At 28.1% G+C, this 21,539-nt stretch overlaps 1 protein-coding gene across 3 annotated transcripts in view; it reads right to left on the bottom strand.

Moving 5' to 3' along the window:
- The window catches only part of LOC129981367 (sterol O-acyltransferase 1-like), a 29,444-nt gene extending 9,095 nt beyond the window's left edge, over positions 1 to 20,349 (bottom strand). For 2 of the 3 annotated variants that reach the window (XM_056092189.1, XM_056092191.1), the window contains exons 1-8: positions 20,269 to 20,349; positions 18,022 to 18,152; positions 15,418 to 15,480; positions 13,706 to 13,813; positions 11,027 to 11,178; positions 7,562 to 7,689; positions 4,417 to 4,492; positions 1,974 to 2,073 (exon numbers count right to left, since the gene is read on the bottom strand). In XM_056092189.1, coding sequence (XP_055948164.1) covers positions 1,974 to 2,073; positions 4,417 to 4,492; positions 7,562 to 7,689; positions 11,027 to 11,178; positions 13,706 to 13,813; positions 15,418 to 15,480; positions 18,022 to 18,152; positions 20,269 to 20,346 — 836 coding nt within the window. In that variant the 5' untranslated portion in view covers positions 20,347 to 20,349. The remainder of the gene's footprint in view (positions 1 to 1,973; positions 2,074 to 4,416; positions 4,493 to 7,561; positions 7,690 to 11,026; positions 11,179 to 13,705; positions 13,814 to 15,417; positions 15,481 to 18,021; positions 18,153 to 20,268) is intronic. The other variant, XM_056092190.1, reaches the window with a different exon arrangement.
- Positions 20,350 to 21,539: the final 1,190 nt, after the last annotated feature.

Here is a 21,539-nt window from a genome sequence, read left to right as displayed (position 1 = left end):
TGACTTTTCCCTATTTTTAACCAGAGGGAGTAGTCTTTCAAAAATTTTCACTCACAGTCCCTAATAAAGCTGTTAACCCAGAGAGCACCCTGCATGGTATTGACCTATTTTAATTATGATCTATTCAACTTTGTCGTGAATTTACCATTTTTACTGAATGCATCGTGTCATTCTTGGCGAGTTTTTTTGGCGACCCATCTCTGACTTGTGTAAAAAGTATCCGAAAATCGAATTTGTATTTTTGACACGTTTTTCTCAACCGATTCAAACAAAAATTTGCTTAAAACTGCTTTTTGTAGTTACAAAATCCCATGCTAAATTTGATATTTTTAAGTCACTGCGTTTTTAAGTTTATCGCGTTTATTTGTTTCTCAAAATACAAACCAACAAATAGTCAAAATCTTGTTGAATTTCTCTCCAAACTAGATACGTAATTACAATACAGTTGCTAAATTTATGTACTGAGTTTTATACATCTCTCTTCGTTTTGTAGTTATTGTGTTAGCGTGTCCTCAAACAGCCGTACAGACACTGAATTACTTCCTCAGAACGGATTTTACTGAAAAGTTGACAGATGGGCAGATATTTTTTAATTGTATTAGTAATTTAGAATTTTTCGAACGTATTTTGAAAAAAAATCCGTTCGAAAAAATGCACAAATTTTGTGCAAACACTATATACTAAATTTCAACCCTTTAGCTCAAAGCTTATTTGAGTTATATTTGTCACAGACAGACGTAATGCCAAAAATGGGTTTTCCAAACTCAGGAAGTTTTCAGTTTAACATATATTCATTTAAATCTCGAGTAAAAATTTTTTTTAACGATTACAATACTTTTTCAACGTGAGGAAATAAAAATGGAACTTTATAATCAATTTTTAACGCATTATAGAGTTTTCAAATTAAGTATACTTGTAAATTAGTAAATTATGCAATATTTAAATATTTCAGAATATAATTATCATCTGATGCATTTTTTTTTTTTTTTTGCTATAGTATCACTATCTCATAGTGAATTTAAGAAAAAAAATTTGTCTCAAAATTCTCTGATGTTTGTGTTAATGAATTATAAAATAATTAAAATTAGAAAATTCATTTTAGTATATTCATACAAGATCGCTTCCGAAATAATTTTTTTATTTAAATTTATTTTAAATCAAAGTTTTTTTAAAAAAAAGAAATCAATTTACACCAATGCTTTATAAAAGAACTATTCGCTACTGATGAGATTGAGTAAATAGTTAAAGTCTTAACATCTCATTTGATATGCAGATGAATTTTATTTCAATATCGAATGAATTTATGAATAATTTCAATATTTAGAATTTTAAAACATTTATCAAATTAAGGAAATGATTTTTTAATACTATTTCTACTACGATTTTGTGTATTTTTATTTCTTATATTGAATAAAGGAAAATGAATGAATGTGTTCATGCTATTTTAAAATCTCATCTATGCAACAGTAAAATTCTCACAAAATAATATATATTGTTTGTAAACAACATACCGTTACATAGCAAGCAATATCGTCCTTTATTTCTGTTTTCCAAATATTAAAAATGGAGGAAATAATTGAATTTTTCGCAATTAGTAGCGAATATGGTATGATTTTTATTACGTAGATATAGCATGTAGGTCTCATGTTCATACTAAATAGGAAAAGGAAAAAAAAAGAAATCTTGCAAAAAATAAAAATCAGTTTTTTTATTCCATGATGAAATTTGGAAAACAGAGGTGTGTGGTTATTATCTTGTAAGTCGCAGTACATCGCACGTAAATTAACGAATGTAATTTTTTTTTTCTATTATAGAGATGATATTTTAAAGCGACAGAAATATATTAAAGCATTTTTCAAGAATTTGTCTAATTTTAATGATGATATATATATAAACACATGCATAACTGACTTGCAAAATTCGTAAAATATCATAAATGAAAGAACGAATGCAAGGATTTTTCCTTCTTCTACCTTGGATAGCTATCCCTGTAAATTAATGTCGGTGCAAATAAAAAATATATCAGTTTTCCTACTTCTGGACAAGGAGGTGAGTTTGATTCCTCATCATCATCTGAAAAAAAAATCGTAAACATAGCTTTTTAATTTTTCAATATGGAAAAATAAAAACAGTACATATTTTATAAAAAGTACAGAAAAAAGTAGAGATCATTAAAAGCTACCCAAATAGCGAAATTTCTTTAATAATTACTTTCAGGCATGATTATTTTAACTTCTTAACGTATATAAAACATTAAAAAATAATAAAATTAAAAAAAACTGGAAAGCTTTTCTAACATTAGGCATAATTGCTTGTTACGATTCATTCGCAGTACTAAAGATTTAATTACTTTTAACCTGATAGTGATTGTTGGTTGGAATATTGCCAGCATATTATTTAGTTCAAAATGCAAATTTAAAAATTATTCAAAATTTTCATGATAAGGCAAATTATTTCACCCTGAACAATCAGATCTAATATGTTTTTAGGTAGTAAGTTCTCTGAAAGGGATTTATCAAACTTTTAATTCTATTTTTAAATAAAAATTGATTAATAAATCTATTTTTTTCCCAGGCAGCTTTGGCGTATGATAATGCAATAAACTTTTGCAATGCTCTAAATTTCAAAAAGTTGATTTTTCAGTAATACCAATTTTAATTAATGATGCAATTGCGTAAAGTAAAGATGCTTAAAGTATTATCACAATACCAATGTTCGATTCTAGATTTATTTATTGTTTATTAATGGAAGGCTCTTTAATAAATCACTATCAATATTTTAAATAAGTCAAAAGTTTTTTAAAAAAATTGTCATATTCATAATGCGCACGATTACAGCGGATTTATTCTAGTGAAGCTTTAACGTTTAGTTTAAGTTGAATTTATTTTTTGTAGGTGTTTTAAATAAATGCTTTTTCCAGATTTTAACTATCAAAATAATGTTATGCACAATGACTACACTGAGAAAGGATCTCATTGTTTTGAATCGTAATTATATGATTAGGAAAACATCAGAGCCACACTCCGCACTTTAACACCACACACATTTGAGAATGTCTTGAATATCGACGGCAAGTTTCACATAAATGCTAGCCAACACACACAGTGAATATTCAGAAAAATCGAGTCTCATATTTATAATCTTTTCTTCTCAAAGCCGAGATATCACAATAGGATTAACAGTCTTGGGAATTCTTATAATCATCTTATTTGTAGTATTAAAATTTTCAGTGGGGCACATTTTTGCTACTGAAATACTAAATAGTGCAATATTCGAACGCAATTAAGATTTGCGCACTGGGAAAGCAACTGAATGAATCATCGGCATCCATGTAACCGGTAGTAAGAGAAATATTTTATCAAGATTTGACATTAAATATCAGCTATTGGTGTTTCAAATTTGATGTTGTTTGGGAGAATTCTACACTTAGATCGTGTTCTGTATTATATTAGGTAAAGATTCTGAGCTATCTGACAAAAATGTAAAAACGAGTAAATGAAATTAAACTAAGCAGAGTTTTATCGAAAAACGCAGGTAGTAATGTGTAGCTAGTGTTACACATACATAAAGTAGAAATGACTGATTAAAAAGTGAAATCAAAAGAGACATTGGTGATTCAATTCTTAATGATAGGTACTGTTAAAGGCAGGCATCAACAATATCAGAAGATTTATATTGCTTTGAATGAATTGATTCTGCTAGAGATCCTGAGCATTTCAAACATATTTCCGGCAGCAACTGACATATTGGAAACTGGATTATCAATCTTGGATTAGATTGCGGTGGCTTGGGGAAAGGTTTAAGATTTGGATTCGTGGCAAAGAATTCCAGATTCTGTGCAAGTGGACTTGGTCACGTTGAATCTGACATCGAGGACCGAACATCCTCTGAATAATATGGTGATATTTAGAGCAGGTAAGTACCAAATCTTTCAAGTATTCAGCATCCCAAATAGCTCTCAAGATGCTACTGTCAATACTATTTCGTACAGTGGTTGGCGGGGTGGCCGGCTGTGTACACAAGAGGACCTCGTGATGCATTAAAAGAAAGCGTCAATATAACTTATTCAAACTAAATCTAACCAAACCCTATGTTATAAAAACTGAAATTTGAATTAATAATGCGAGAGCTATAGATTAGGAGAGGGCCACATTTTTTGCCAGTCTGTGCTTTATTCTGATTTTCTTTTAAATCTTTTGATGTTAATGACGGTGGCACACGATAATTTATACACGAATTATAGTTGTATAGCTATTTTCTTATATCGTATATGCAATCTAACTTTATTAAAATTGTCATTCTAACGATAAACACCAGAAACGAAAATTTTCTTAATTTTTAACGGCATTGTATAATTTTATGGCTTTAGCAATATTGAATCGCAAAAAATACGAATCAATTGAGATTTCACAATACCTTGATGGAGCTTATACTTTAAAACTCTGGTAATGTTTTCTCGAACAAATGCATAACTCTTCATAAAAAGTCTAGACTGAAATGGAAGAAATACAAAACATATGTCAATATAGATATAAAGCGAAATAAAATATATATAAGTAAAAATTGATACAAAAAATGCTAATATTTTTCCTTTCTAATTTAATATCAATGACAATGAATGAAACGATGAAAATGGAATTTGCAGTTAAAATATAAAAAAGAAATTTCAAGACTATGAAAGATCGAATAATTTGAAAATCATAATTGTCTTAACTATATTTTTACTTGTCAAATTGCATTTTATCCAGGCATCAGTATGTTATCAGTATGTTATATACTAAGCAATAGATCTGTCTTATCAATCAATATCTGCTATCAACGCTGTAGTCTATGTTGCTCTGTATTTTACGTCGTCATTATTGGCTTATCTTCATCAGATAGTTCCAAAATGTTGAATATTTCTTACTATACATCAAGGGATATAAACCATTTTTAATTGGACGTCAATAAACATTACGAGAATTAAAAATTTAGAAAGCATAAGGAAAATAAAGTTCGTTTTCCTTACATTTCTAAAACATTTTTGAATAAATAAAGGCATTATAAAAATGCAGATGATATTATTAGCTTGTATTAAAAAACTGTGATGACTACGAATAATCTATCACTATATGTTCCAAAAAGACTGGTTTTGGATTAATTTGCATAACTTTTCCGCTCTATTTCCAATTTTTTTTTCGTCGTTCATGATTCTGCAAATTTTTTATCGAATTCGATTGCACAGACTTTCTCTTTTATTGAGCTAACGAAAATGAGAATTCGTTTTAAATTAAGAAAATATAAAACATTTTTCAACTCACTGGAATATAATTCCTTTCATCAAATGCTCTGTTTTGAAAACTATCTCTGCCAAAAGCATCTATTGTATTTTCAATACAATCTTTATTTTTATAAGACTTAGCATACTTAGCATTCTTTTATAAATCTATGCTTTGTCGTATATCATGTGCTGACTAACCACAGAATTTAGACCAATAAAAAGGAAATGCCAACTGCTTTTACTTTCATTTTTCAACAGCTAAACAATACTGATGAAATCTTATATTTTTTCTTTTGGTTAAATTATTCTTTGCTTGTAGGCGAGAATTGGCATTTGTCAAAAGTTTTGGTTCTATAATTTGCCTCCCATATATAAAACATAATTTTAAATCAAAGTCTTTGAAGAGCACTTTTTTGACAGATATTACAGCTTGCAGGCATTTTACTCATATTGTTTCTTCTTCTATAACTTCTTACTTATGAAAGCATTTCCTTTTTGAGTCTGTGCATTTTCAATCTTTTTTTATCTATAAATTTATAATCTATTAATAAAATCATTAATACCTTGTTTATCAGGAGGTACAGATTCACAGACACTAAAGAAATACTAATAATCTGGAAGAAAATCATCGACAACTTCAGTGATGAGCTTATGGTGAGGTATATTTCCCGTAGATTACTTTAGTTTTACGTTCTAATTACTTTTAAACTGGGAATACATTCCGGCATTTGTTTTCCATAGCAAGTAGCATTAAAAATCTTTTTGTAACATACACATACTCATTTTGGATTTGTGCTGATACAAAAAACATATTACTTTAGCAATACTACAGGTCCATTTTCATTCCTGCTAGCTGTGATATCTTATGAATTTAAATAACTTTTCTTGCATTCAGTTAGCTGTTTTATGTCTTCCTCTAAATCGCCATTTATTGCTGGAGAAATTTTTTTAAATATTCTAAAATAATTCTTCGCTCTGTAAAATTACTTTTACTTGGAATTTCCATAAATTTCAGTTCTGAGCTCCTTTTGAAAGCAATAATTCAGTACTATTAGTTGATTCAATCTTACTATTGTTGTTTCAATCTTAAGTTCAACTATCTACAAAACCTAACGTTTTATTCCTCTGTTTAATTTCTACAAATTTATTTATAACTATAGCAGATATATGGTACCTGAAACCATTATCTCTTAAACTTTTAACCATTTTACAAGATAAGCGATTTTTACTGGATTTCAGATTTGTAAAAAAAACTACTTTCTTATAACCATAAATAATTAACTTGAAAAAGAAATTTATAATCTACAAACTATATACAAAAATGTTTTTTTTTCTGATCTTGATATTTAAATTGGTTCCATGTAATAATTAATCCCTTACAATTGAATATTGAACTCTTGTAGTTTAGTTACCACATTATATTGCCTATTACGTATACTGTCAGCGGAATAAAAATAAATAATGGCTCCGAAGGTATAATTCAATTACTATCAAGTATCATATCAAGATACCACTGAGCTAAATAATACAGAAGCGAAAAAAGAATTCTTTTAAACCACATAAAAATATGAAAATAACTCGTATGCAATAATAATTCATTTACTCTCAATTGTTATTTTTATTGAATGGCAACACGTGAAACTCAAATATTGCGCGAAATGCTAATGCATAAGCCTGGTGTTTAATTAATAATTAAGTTCCGTAGGTCAACTTGGAAAAAAAGTTTATTCAATAAATTAAATAAATAAAAAACACACTAAAATTAGAAAAGTTGCACAGATCAATTTTCAGTTACAAACTTCACTTCAAGTTACGATAATTAGAAAGGTACTGAACTCTAGAATGATACAAAAATTATAGCTCTCCAATTGCAAACAAAATTATGATGATTCCTAAAATTTCCCAACTATTAATTCTAATTTATCATTTAGAATTAAGTTAATAAAAATTAATTCGAATTTTAAAATAGCTTTAAAAAAATTCCATTTGGGATAATCCATCTGTGACCCATATTTCATCTCGATATATAAAACGATCCAAGAGTGCAAAGCGACGATTAAAACGAACAGAAAGATAAACCAGATCTTTTATATATTTAGAATATCATCCCTAAATGGTTTTGCAATTTATTAATTAATAGATTTCTGATGTTTCACCGAATGAGAGAAGTATTAATTATAACATAACGTAAATGTAAGAGAAATAAAGACAACATTAAATTCTTATTTAACTCTTAAATAAGAGTTAATAGAGTATACAAGTTATGTATATTTGGTTTATAAAAAAGAATACAATACCGACCTGTTCCATTGCTAACGCGCAAGATGATGCGGGTGGTATATTGTAGTCTATGATTATTTTTGGTGGAATTATCAGCAAAGCCGCTTCATACAAAACGAATAAAGTGCAAAACATCAAATCATAAAGGCCTATAAAGAGATTAAAATATCCATTAATTTCATATCTATTCATACTTATCCATTGTTTTTGCTTTATACAAAATGAATAAAGTGCAAAGCATCAAATCATAAAGGCCTATAAAGAGATTCAAATATCCATTGCTTTCATATCTGCTCATGTTTATCCATTGTTTTTGTTTCATACGAAATGAATAAAGTGCAAAATATTGAATTACAAAATCTATAAAGAGATTAAAGTATCCATCGTTATACATACAGAGCTCTAAATATTGAGCGATCATAGATTCTTTAATTGAGAAACGTTCTTTAATTTAATTTAAATTTAATTTAATTTAAAATTAATTCTTTAATTTAAACGTAAGACACTTTATACCAATTTTCCAGAAAAATGTAAAATAAAAATGGAAAAACTTTAATTCATTGTTTGAGGATTTATATTCATATTAACCAGAATAAATTATAAATAGTGTATTCTTAATAAATTTACCTAGTTATGACTTGATGTAAAATCAGATTTTGTATACAAAATTGTTGTAACTGGAAAATCGTCTTTTTTAAATTACATTCCTTTGGTACTGAAAAGCAGAATTATAAAACACCTTTCAGGATTGAATAAAGGATGAGTAAATTATAGTAATGGTGTAAACTTGATATCTTCTTTGCGAAGAAATTGCGAGTTATTTCCTTTATATCAAATAATGAGTTTAAGAAAGTTAGATATGCGCTACATTGGTGATACGTAAAATATGCAATGGCTATTCAGTCTCAAATCTAGTGTTATGGGGCACGCATTTCAGACATTATTCCTCCAAGGATCTTGTAGCGAATGCCTATCATCTTTCCATATGAATCTGTAAACTACAGTCTCCGTCGAGATTGTGTGTGACGTAATGGCGCGCTGCACATCATCCGGGTATTGACACGCACGATGCTTCTAAAAAGCTATTCTCTCCGTTTTCTTCGGAATGTTCGCGCACTCGCCTCGGTGAAGCTTGTAGTGAATCAAAATTATTTGTTTCATTTCTTAAGTTTAAAAGTAAATAAAATTATTTTTCTAACATGTTGCAATAATTGTCAACCACAACTGCACGTAACCCTAATTACGACATCCTCACAGCTTATTCATTTTTTTCTTAAAAGAAATTCATAATTCAAGAGGTTATACTCTGAATTAGATGACACATTTTTTAGGGGGGGGGGGTTATGGTCATTTCCATTCACATGACAACTGAGAAATTTAAAGTCACATTCAGGCGTTCTTTTTTTAAATCTTTTAAATGAATTGTTATTTTAACTGAATCCTTTAACGACGTATCATGCATTAAATACAGAATTTACGTTCTTTAATTCTGTATACGCTTATTTAAAATTAATAAAAATATTAATTTAAAAAACAAAAATCAATTAAATTCTCTTAAGAATATGAGATGCTCTTTTCTTTTTTGAAGCAATAACAATGGAAGTAAAAAATAAAACGTAGCATTTAATTGAAAGCTAAAATAAATTTATGGTTAAATACAGATTTAAAAATGAGAAATTCCCTAAGATTACTATGCTACCCTACCGGTTTAATTCCAACAGGAATTAAAACTGGTAGGGTAGCAAAAAACTGTTTATTCTATTCATTCATTAAAAACAAAATATTAAAAAAAAATCTGCACTGTTATGTTTTTGCATTCAACTTTTAAATCCTTTCAATAAAAGCGTAATCAAATTGCATGAGTACATAACCAATAACTGAGATTTTCAGCTTTTGTCAAAATAACGACCCGTTTTGAAACTATATTGGAGCTCTTTTAGGATTCAACTGTCAATTTAGAACGCGATTAAAAAATGCAGGTGAAAAGTGAACCACCATATCCTCTTCAAACCTCCGTCCAACTCTAGCAGGAGGATCCTCAATGGATTTGCCATACAACAGACCAGCGGTCAATCGAATCTCTATCCAGCAACCTTTTCAATCTTTAAGCCAAATATGACTCTTGCGCCAAATAAACTACAGAAAAACAACAACAATCAATCTTTAAACTGAACTCTTGGCTATAAACGATGATTCAGTATGAAGAAAATATTGGAATGTAATTTAGTTAGTTTTTCCAAATTTTTTTTTTAATTTCAAAACAAAAAAATTATTTTTGTCATGGAAAGTTCACACATAACAACAACAACAAAAAAAAAAATACACGAAAAAATCCAAGTAGAATTTAAAGGATTAAAAAAAATCTAATTAGAATTTTAGGGAATTAAAAAAAATTCAAATAGAATAGGGAACGCTTTAGAGAGAAATATAGAGCATCGTGGCATACAAATCCTGTAAAGATGAATGAAGTAGCATAAGTATATTTTCTGAATCAAGTCCTAAAAATGATTTATTCAAATGATCATTTTTGGAAAGATGCACTTGAAGTCGGAGTCTGAATTTTGTAGTGCTAACATGGTCTTTTGCATTTCTTTATACACAAAGCGAGACTAACTGGAAGGAATAAGTTTTAGTTAATGTATTTGAGATCATTTTAAAGACCTGAATCTCATAACTAAAAATAAATATCTTAAGAGTTCCCTAAAGTTTTATTTGATTAGTTAAAAATTACTTCCAAAAGCAAAATATAAAATGTAAATCACAGTTCAAAGAAATTAGTGCGTTTTAAGATTAAAAATATGACACCAAAGTATCTGGAGATTTAAATTTCATATTTCATAAAAATTATGTCTAAATGTTCCGAGCAGAAAACACATTCAGCTCTCGATTCTACCAGTTTCACAAGCATGTGAAAAATTCTATCATCATATGAAACCTTTGTCTTTTGTGCACAACGTTCTCTTTCGTTATAGAAATTTTAAATATAAGGAATGCCGTATCTTAATCACAAAATAATTAAATTATATATTTTCTAAGGAACTATATAAAAATCAGTTTTTCCATTTGCAACTTAACACTAAGCTTTGAATTTGAAAGTCATAAAATATGCGGATTTTTTCATTTTAAATGTAACATGCTTTCAAAAATGATCAAAGATCTAGCAAAGCAACACTGACTTCAAAATTAAATATGTTTATTTCAAAATGTTTTTGAACATTTTGGAAAATATTTCCTTTTAGAAAGCTTAAAAACGTAAAATAATAATAAAAATACAAATTAACTTTTTATAAAAAAGATGAATAGTATCACTTGAATCATATGAATATTATCTTACTATCATCATATGAATATTATCTTACTATCATCATATCTTTCACTTGAGACAACACAAATCACTTCATTTCTACTTTATCCCATATTTTTCTGGACTATACATTATTTCAATGGCATATTTATTAAAGATACCCAAAAATACTTAATGCTTACCCTTCTTCTTCGCAAATGCTCTAGAAGAAGCCCAGAATCGAAAGACAGGATGTAAAAAGAAAACAATCGATAAGTTGATGCCAATCCATACGGCAGTAACAATGTGAAACTGACCAAATGACCATGAAACCAATGCTAAATCTCTTTTGAACCTAAAATTTAAATCACAATAAAATAAAATAACGAATAGAATGCAACAATTATTCATAAAATCATAATTTAAATTTAAAAAAAAAACTTTATTTGAATTGGATTATGGACTTAAAAAACTAAGGGATATATTCTATCATGTTGCGTAAATATTTTTTAAGTATCAGCTATTTTTTAAATATATTTTTATTAAGGTAGTTGGGTCGACCTAAAAGTCTCAATGGGAGTAAAGGTTTATATAAAAGAACAAATGAAAAATTAAAACATAGTTCAATTTAGCTTTGTTCGAATAATGTTACTATAAGAAATTATTTGGAACAGATTTCTCAACTTTTAGCAAATAAAAGAACAAATGAAAAATTAAAAAAATAGTTCAATTTAGTTTTGTTCGCATAATCTTACTACAAGAGATTATTTGGAACAGATTTCTCAATTTTGAACCAAGATCAAATGAATAAAAAGTAGCAAAATATGTAATTTTAACTGTGGAAATATGTTTAACTATAAACAATTTACTTATATATTTTTAAAATAAGATTAAGTTTAATTAAGGTAAGATTTTTTTGTTTAATTATAATTATAAAAACTGCACCTAATTGGAACCCAAATATCTTCTTGAATCGGAATAGCATAGAAAATAGTTATAATTCGGTTATAATAAATAGTATTCCTTATAAGCTAGAGTGAGAAGAAGACAAAACATGATACACTATTTCATTTAAAGACTTCAAATGTTTACCCAAAGAGAACACAAAATATGGTTATGTGATTTTATAATATAATTCGAGAAAGAAACGAAGAAAAAATTATACAGAACATATGACACTATATTAATGTAATATGTTTTATGAAAATTAAGTATGTATATTATTGTGCTTAAATATAAATAAGCAACAAAAAAAATCTGTTTTTAGTGAATTTATTTCATTAACTCTGTACAATTAAAATATTTAGATTATCCAAATAAGGTAACCTTGTCCAAAATCACATAAAAATTTGCGTCACAAAAGTGTAAAAATTCATCACATATATGAAGACATAAAATAAAGTATATGTCATAAAAAGTGCAGAAATATGAACGAATAGAAATTTTCATAAAATCAGAAATAATAAAAAAAGAGTTTCTTCCAAATATTTGAAATAAATAGAAGCAGAGTAATAATAAAGAAGAAAAAACGATTAAAATTCAATTTATAAGAATTTATCGTCCAATTAATAATGGAAAAATATTGTCAATGGACGAATAAAATAATTCAAATGATAATTTGCCCTGAACAAAAGGGGGAAAAATATGGATATCATGCTGTATTGTTTTCTTTAAATTTTAATCAGTGTATACCTCTCAAAATTGAATTTGGTTTATAACAATATTAAAATTTTTACATGCGGATTATCATCATTAGGCTTTATATGATATTTAAAAGTAAAAACCTTTATTATAAATTGATCAGTGACCAGTTTAAATCTCTGTCTATGATAAATGATCAACTGGTGCATTTCTATATTCTGCGGCATGATTCAGATCCCATTGTTTACTGATTTTTAACCCTCCTTTGCATGATTTTTTTTGTGCGTGAAATAAATCAGAATGATATAATTCATGCTTTAGATTAAAGGAAAATTGTTTTAAAAAATCCTAGTATAAATATATGCAGAGACATGTTAACTCTGGCTCGGAAAACAGGCCTCTACTAACCGGATTATATATCAAATCAAATGTCTCTCACGGGCTCAAGGGGAAAGCCTAGTTGAGATGAATGCTTAGAGATGTCTCATATGACAAGAATCACACACTCATTTAACATAAACGAATTCAATGAACCGGACGAACGGTAGGGCCGCTTTACATCGATGAACGCTATGACAGTACTGAATACAGGTTTTGGGGCGGGAATCAGATAGCTTCTTATTGGCTGCTGAGTGATTACGCAGGCACCACGAGGATGACGCTCCTTACACTACATATATAATATAAAATAATTAAAAACAGTATGATGGAAATATCCTTCATCATGCAAATTTACATGATAAGTCCAGTACAAAAATCTTCAATGTCCTTCTCTTCTAAATTCATCCACTCATTATCGCATTTATTAGCAAAAAAAAAAAAAATCAGATTAGTTATAAAAAATATTGAAGAAATAGAAAGTTTTTTCCAACCACAACAAGCAGCGAAATGACAAGTTCAAACCTCCTATAATGATTGTGACATTTGATTTTTTTTTACAGCTACGTTCCTTATTACACAATAGGAAAAAAGTTAATAAATTTACAGTACACCTGTTTTGAGTACAATTTTTTGTTCACTAGATGTTATGATGGAAATTTCTATCATCATGCAAAGAAAGGTTAAGTAATGGTATGCTTCCGTATTGTGATTAATAAACAAGTCTATGGTAGACGATTAAAATCAAAAAATTGTATGTTTATATGTACATTTTTTATAATGAAGATTACAGTATAGTAATTTCTAGAAACTGAATGCAAAAGGAATCTAAGAAAGAAAAGAAAATAAAATCTGGTACTTACCGTTCGACATTAAAGTAATAGAAGATAGCGATGTGCAGGTACAGGAATACAAAAAAAGCAAGAATTAAGTTGTATAAAGAGCGTACGTTAGGGCTTCTCCAAAGATTTCTGAATAGAAACGGAAAATCAATAATAATAATAATAAAAACTTTTCTTAAATGCTTAATATTTTTAATTTTTGACATTTAAGCATAAAATCAGATAGAGATTCTTAAGAATTTCTTGATACATTTTATTGGAAATCAAAATTATTTAAAATTGCATATTTTGAAAAAATCATGTTTAAATTTCAGGTGGTATCAACATGCTTGCAATTTTATTTCTTCGTACGCGCAAGTGCATATATAGACATTTTTATTAAAAATTAAAAGACACTAAGATTCTCTAAAATTTCGCCATTTTAGATATCGCCGAATTCAAAATAAATCTAATAAAACTATTCATTGAAGCTACTTTTATTAATATGCTTAAACTCAGAATAACTTTAATATTAATTTTTCTACTCTTCCTATTAATCTTTAATTTATAATTAAAATTATCGTGTAATACGGTAATTATTTTTCTGAAATTATTTACAACGCAAAGGGAGTCTAAATTTGTGAAGCCACATATTCCGAATTTTCAAACACATTTCAATTCAAGTCAAATTTAGTTAAATTGATTGATAAAATAATAATTTAAGTTTTGAAATATTAGAATATTGCATTTTTATCGAAAGTACGCAGGTATCAAGATTTTCTAATTTCCAGCATATCAGAATGCATGTTAAAATGGAATAACAATCGTCATCCCTTCTGAACAGAAAATAAATGAAGTTTAAAAGTGAACAAAAATTCGTTTTTGGAATTGCTTTTGCAGACATTTTCGTATTTGTAAAATAGCATACGTTTTATCGTGTACTATAAACGCGAATCAAGAAAGTAATTTAAACACAACGAAACTGCATGCATCCATAGAATATATATTATGATTTTGCAGGAATTTCGTAAAAGAAAAAAGTCCCTGCTTTGAAACCTGACTCAGTCTTCTTTACTCTGTTATGAAGTCAGCATAACTGAGCGATATTCACAATTTTTTTAAAAATCTCTATTGACACTCACGTTAAATAAAAAATATCACAAATATTTTCAATTATCGCAGTTAATTGGCTTCAAAATCACCTCGAGTTCAGTGAAAAATGGAAAAAAAACTGCAAAGAAATACAGAATACAATTTAACAATAAAATAAAACTTCTTATTCTGGAGCATATCGTAACATACGAGAATAGGAAAATTGTTCACAACTTGTAGGGCATTTCAAAATTCTTCTATGTATTCGAAGAATGTTCAGAAATGTAAAGAAAGATCTATTATTCTCTAGAAACATAAATTAGTAATAAACAATATTTAAAAGGAAAGATTGAACCAAACTACCATTATAAGGATTTGATTCATGGTTAATCACATCAAGTTCAATATTCAACTAAGCCAAGTTGGCTGGTGAAATCTAGGAATGGCTAGGACTAGGAAATGGGTGGTGGTGATTATATATATATATATATATATATATATATATATATATATATATATATATATATATATATATATTATATATAAGAATTAATGTAACTTTAACAAAAATATTTAATGGCATCTAATTTGAAACATCATTTTCATGGTTATCTGAATGGAGTGAAATATATTTAAATTAAAGTAATAATCTTATGACTTACGTTAAAGTTGAATTTCTTAAAACAAATTCTTTTCTTCGTAATTCCCTCGGAGCTTCAGAACCTCTGAAAAATATTTTAGATGAATAAATGTGGATGGAAAACTGCAGGCTGAATATGACGTCGTTCCCTGGTTATGAAAATTCATTAAGCAAAGAAATATTATATTTAAACAAACTACTATTTTTTGTAAATTATTAATATAAGTTTATAGGCAAATTGTCTTAGTTAATTGCAACATAATTTTTATTGCTAGTGTATAAAAGTGAAATTCTGCTATATATCTTTCGTTACGCATTAAATTTCTTAGCGCTATATACTTTATTTATGGAACTACCTATGGATTCTCGAATTCTCAGACTCGGACACTACTTGCATTTTTACCCCTTCCGACGCCATGAAAGGATGATTTATAAGAACAAATCCGATTTAAGTGATTATTGTCATCACTTATTCCACGGGGAATCTCAATTTCAAATTCTTGTCTCAGGAACAATGCTTGAAAAGTCCGAACAGTTTGTTCTGTATAGGCACACAATTCAGGTCTCCTTGAAACGTGTCAGTCCTAGATGCCTGAAATGTTTCCTTTGGTGCAATACGAATTCATTTTGTAGGATTGCGCTAAAAAATAATAAACAAGATCCAGAAATATATTACTTCTTTTAACCTGTCACTTGTTGGAAGGTCATTAACAGAATCAGATTTTTAAACTAATTTAATCAATTTATGAAAGTAGCTATTTAGAATAGAGTTCACGACTCATTCCACTTTTAAAGAAATGGCTAATTTCTTTCGTGAATCCATATCGTGCTTTTTATCTCATAGATGAAATTTCTTGAAGAATAAATTTTCGATTTAATGCTTTTTGCTCGTCATTTCTATGAAGAGACATTGCCGACAGATAGAGCTACTAATTTATCGTTTGGTTTCCTAATTAAGACCTTTCACATAGCGGTACTAGTTCAAAGTTTGGTTTCTTACTTTTAATTAATCAATTTCGCGTCTCAAAGAATCATTTATCGTTAGAATTTTCAAACTTTTTATATTTCTAAGTCACACTCGTGTAATACGCAACTAACATTTATTCTTTTAACTACTTTTTGTATACTTTATATCCACATTTTTAAGATTTGAACCGCATGTTACGAATAGTAAATGTTTCTCAAAGAAAATGTAAACATGTGATAAATATTAGAACATATTTTAAAATCAAGCTAAATTACATTCATTGGATTTTACCACACATGCAACAGCTTTAAAAATATTGCAGTATTCTGTTTGTATGACGGATTTGAATGTTTGAGGTACTTTGTTGGTTTTGAAATGATACCGATTCCTTTACAGTATTATAATCCTCGTCAAATAAGGCAAAAAAGAACAATAGTGTATTTCACATATAGTATATTAATAAGAGATATAATTACTGTTTTGAGACATAGGGAAAAACCTTATCTGCGATTGAAAAATTTGATGTTGTAGAATTAATATGTATTGAATTTTTAAATAATTTTGTTGTCATCCTGTAACTTATTTATTTTGCAAAATATGCTGATTGAAATCATATATTGCTTTTACGAAAAATTTTAAAGCAGAAAATGTTAAGAAAAATTGACTTTTAATACTATTTACATTATGAATCTGACTGCAAGGCATTTAATTATATATTAAATGTCTATTAAAGTTTTAAAATTTAAGTTTGATCAGATTTTAAAGATTTACCTTAAGCTGAAATTAATCAGGGATAAAATATTTCATAAAAAGATCGAAATAGAATACAATTATAGACGTTCATAGTTGTTAGTTGTCGTTATCAATAATTTCTTTAAAGTTTTGCAAGAAAATATCTCTACATTTCTTACATCCTTAAACTAAAAATAATAGTAAATATTCTTTAAAGTTCATTAAATTGCATCAATTAGGTGCATCATTATAAATATATCCACATTAAATCTATCAAGTCAGAAAATTACAGCGAGAAATTTGGGTCACAATGATAAGGACTGTTACTGCTTTCGACTGACCCTTGATCGGGTGGAGTTCGCTTAAGACACGGAACTACACTAAAACGTTTTTAACATACTTTGTATACTAAAATGATATTGAGAGGATAAGCACGAAGGACATATAAATTCACAAGGAAAAGCGATATAAATAGAAATAAAAATGCAAACAAAATATGATAAATGTAAAATTTATTTATTAATGGGAGATTTCTAGATTAACATTGTCTATTTCGTTCTTTGCATTTTAGAGGCATTTTTCTTCACTATTAACGAACTAAAAAAATCCGGCATATTTCAAGATATTAAAACAAAAAGAAAGTATCTAAACGCTGCATTGATATTATAAGTCACTAAAACATACATAATATTACATTATAACGAAATAATGTAGCAAAAAATGCTCCAATTTCTAATTACATTTTAAAATACATCTCCGCTTTTTTAAGAATTAACTTATTTCTTACATGTGTTTAGAAAAATATTTCAAAATTCAGATGTATAAAAAGTTTTGATTTTCTTGGAGACAAAATTATGTTGAATAAATATAAAAATAATTTTCTGTTTTAAGAGCCATAAAAAAACTAAAAATAATAAAAATGCTTACTTGGGTAACGATGGTTTATTTATAAAATCGTTTTGAGGTTTTTTATGTTTTAATTCAAGTTCCGTGATTATTCTATCAGGGTCTTTCTCGAACTTGGCATCAACATCATTCAAAATATCAATACTCGGATCCTAATGAAGCAATGTATATATTAAGGATATTTAAATGAAAAAAAAAATCACTTTAAGTTTCATTTAATAAATCAAATTAACAGAATCTCTCTCTTTCTCTCTCTCTATATATATAACGCTAACGTGTCATAGAAATCACTCTTATTACTTATCATCGAATGGCAACAGTCTAATGTAAACAAAGCGACATGCAAAGGTTTCAGACTACTTTATTGAACGTTTGTACAGCTGCACTTAATTCAAAACTTCGCATTTTAACGGAGCTGCAATTTTCAATTTATGGAGTTCAAATAATTAATAGAAAAACAAAATAGTATTAGAATTTTTGGGTTTGCTGTGTCATTATATACGGTGTACAGTCCCAGGAAAAAACATATAAAAGAAGTCAAGACGTTATAAACCAATTGAATTGAGTGCGAAAGCAGGCTGTACCGCCGCTTGATTGATGGTTGCTATATCTCGCTTATGAAAACTGATGCTCATATCTTCTAGAAGTATTCCATGTTTTTGTGTGTGTGTTACTAATTTTTTTTAAAAAATTACCTTTATAATGATGTCAGTTTCACTTGCGTACATTTTTTCGCTATTTTTAAAAATTTACTTTGATTTCAGTCGCATGCGTCCACCAATATTATAATCGATTCCTTTCCGATTCTATTTCAAAGTATGTACATTTCTTTTAATATTCGTGCCAGAAATTTTTAATAGGCAGATTCAATTTAAATAATCTTTTCAGGCGTATCGAATAACACATTGAAATTTTTAAAAAATAGATTCCCAATTAAGATAGAATTAAAAGACGATAAATAAAAATCAAATCCATAAAAGTAAATAGAAAGAAAGCCTTTCTTGATGGTTTATGCTGGTTTCTATCAATTTAACCCTTTCTAGGGCAGTGGGAAATATGCTTCTCACCAAATTTATCAATCTTTGTATGAATTTATGTAGGTTGGCATAAGTTCTGACAATTTTTTTTAGTAAGTCAGAAACTTAGATACTTCAGTTCTTTATCTCAGACAAAATGATGCGTCTTGATTTGTTACTTAATTATTAATAACCAAATTAATTAATTAATCAAATTAAATTTATCTAATAAGCTACATGAATCCCTTTTCTTATTCTAATTTCAAGCCTAAAAATATTTTAACATAATATGACTAAAAAAAATGGCCATTTAAAGAGTTAAAGGAACTTTATTTCCTCAACACTTTTTATAAATACAAACTTTTACTTGTAAATAAAAGGAGATGTGAATGAGACAATTAAAGAATTATCCTATCTATATTTCCAAGATCCGAACTACAAGAGACACCATTCCTTAAAGGCATTATAATGGAACAGAAGAGACAGTGGCAGCGAACAGTAATGGCACACATTTATTGAGATTAAGCCGATGAGGATTAAAAAATAAACGCAGATCACAAATCTGGATTTATCTCTTTCATACCAATGAGAAACCAACCAAGCAAATACTCTACAGTTTGACTCGATGCCTTTCGCATTCATTCAGCAAATGCAAGTAAAAAGAAGTTGCAAAAGAATTTCTAATCCATGCATATTCTGCAAATAAGACGCTTGGCGAAATTACACCAGTTTTTTCAAAAGAATATGAAACATCTCTATGGTACATTGAAAGATTCGAACAATAAAAACAGCATATAAAGATTTCATGAAAAATTCAGTGAATTTTTTAACAATATAAAAAGGCCTTGAGAAACTAGCGCATTGTTGAAATATTCAATGCTATTTGAAAGGAATTTATGCTGCAGGATATTATTTTACATATTTATTGATCATTATAATGGAATATTATGTAAACAAAACTGAACTTATGCTACTTGCATGCCATCCAGTTTGCTGAAAGCACCAAAACTACTAACAAGATATATAAAGAATCTGAAAAATGACTATTGCCTAAAATTACTCTCCACCGATTGTTTCCGTATTTCCAAAACGGAAATTTTCAGATAAAACTTTTAATTCGAGTCATTCCACCTCAAACAGAAAAAAAAATATTTTTAAAGAATAAATTTGAAAATTTTTAATCAATTAGAAAACACTCAAGAAATATTCCTCAGTCCAGAAAGTATAGTAATTAATTGATTGATTCATTTACCTGCAGCATTTGCCTTAGTTCCCAAAGCTCTATATCTCGAGCCTTCTTTCTGATCTCCACCCTGTTAGACATGATCATCAACCCTCTTCTCTTGAACACCAACCCTGAATGTGATAAACTTCATACAGAGCGATCGACATAAAAGCAAATACAAGAAGTGCACAACAGGTGCGAGCTCGACGGCAGTAAGCAAACAATTTTAGACAGAACACGTGTCCGGTTAAAATCCTTTTCACGACGAAACCATCGTCTGCTCTTAAATAGCAAATATCTGTGTTCAGTTTTACGTTTATTCCTTTCAGTAATTATAATAAAGCTAAGGTCCTGTGTTTTGATTTTGTTATTTGCATTTTCAAATAAATATGCATTAAAAATTTATAAGGCATATTTTTGAAACTTCAGCAACTTATTATTCAATGAAAAAAGATTTTGAATAGATGATAACGGCAATTACAAATATCACTGCATTCCCAGATTTTCAAAACTTTAAATTTTAATATTAAAAGACCTCTTTAAATAAGCAATTTCAAAACAATCACATTGTTCATATCTGGATATAAATGCCTTTTTGGTAATTTGAAAGTTTATGAAGGCAATTAAGATGCGACGTTATTTCCAAACACCTTTCTGAACAAACTAAAATTAAATCAACGCCAAGGAAGAGAGATACAAATTTAACTACATGATTGAAGAAACAGAGCAATACTTAAAGATGCAAATCAACGTTCCCATTTAGTTTTTTGATTTAAAAAAAAATTAGATTCTATGTGTGTGGGGGGCTATCTATCAAACAATACGTTTCGTAGTCTTTCGATCGATATAATGTTATTAAAAGAAGATACCATCACCTTCGTCTCTTTTTTTTTTTTTTTTTTAAGAAAGAAAGTTTTGATTACTTATTCATTTGCAAGCCAGCTTGCTTTTATGAATGTATGAAGCTACACTGAGGAAGTTTTTTTTCTACTCACCAACAAATCCTCTAAAGTTTTAGTATTTTTCTACGATGGAGAACAAAGAGAATGAATTATTGATTACAATTTGTGTTCTTATAAAGCTTACCATGTAATGCAATGCAATTTTGCTTTTTAAATGGAATAAATATATAAAATTTGTTTTTCAGATCAAATTTCTTTTAACATTGGGGATAATAATTTAGAAATCACTATATTATTATATTCTTATTCATAAGAACACAAAATTCTTTTCATAAATGCATAAAATTATAAATAATGGCGCTCATACCGATTTCGGGACATTCGGATAATTTTAAT

The sequence above is a fragment of the Argiope bruennichi genome, chromosome 8 (assembly GCF_947563725.1).
Source record: "Argiope bruennichi chromosome 8, qqArgBrue1.1, whole genome shotgun sequence".
Classification (NCBI taxonomy): domain Eukaryota; kingdom Metazoa; phylum Arthropoda; class Arachnida; order Araneae; family Araneidae; genus Argiope; species Argiope bruennichi.
Note: the sequence above shows the minus strand (reverse complement) of the source record. Positions and strands in the feature narration are given on the sequence as shown.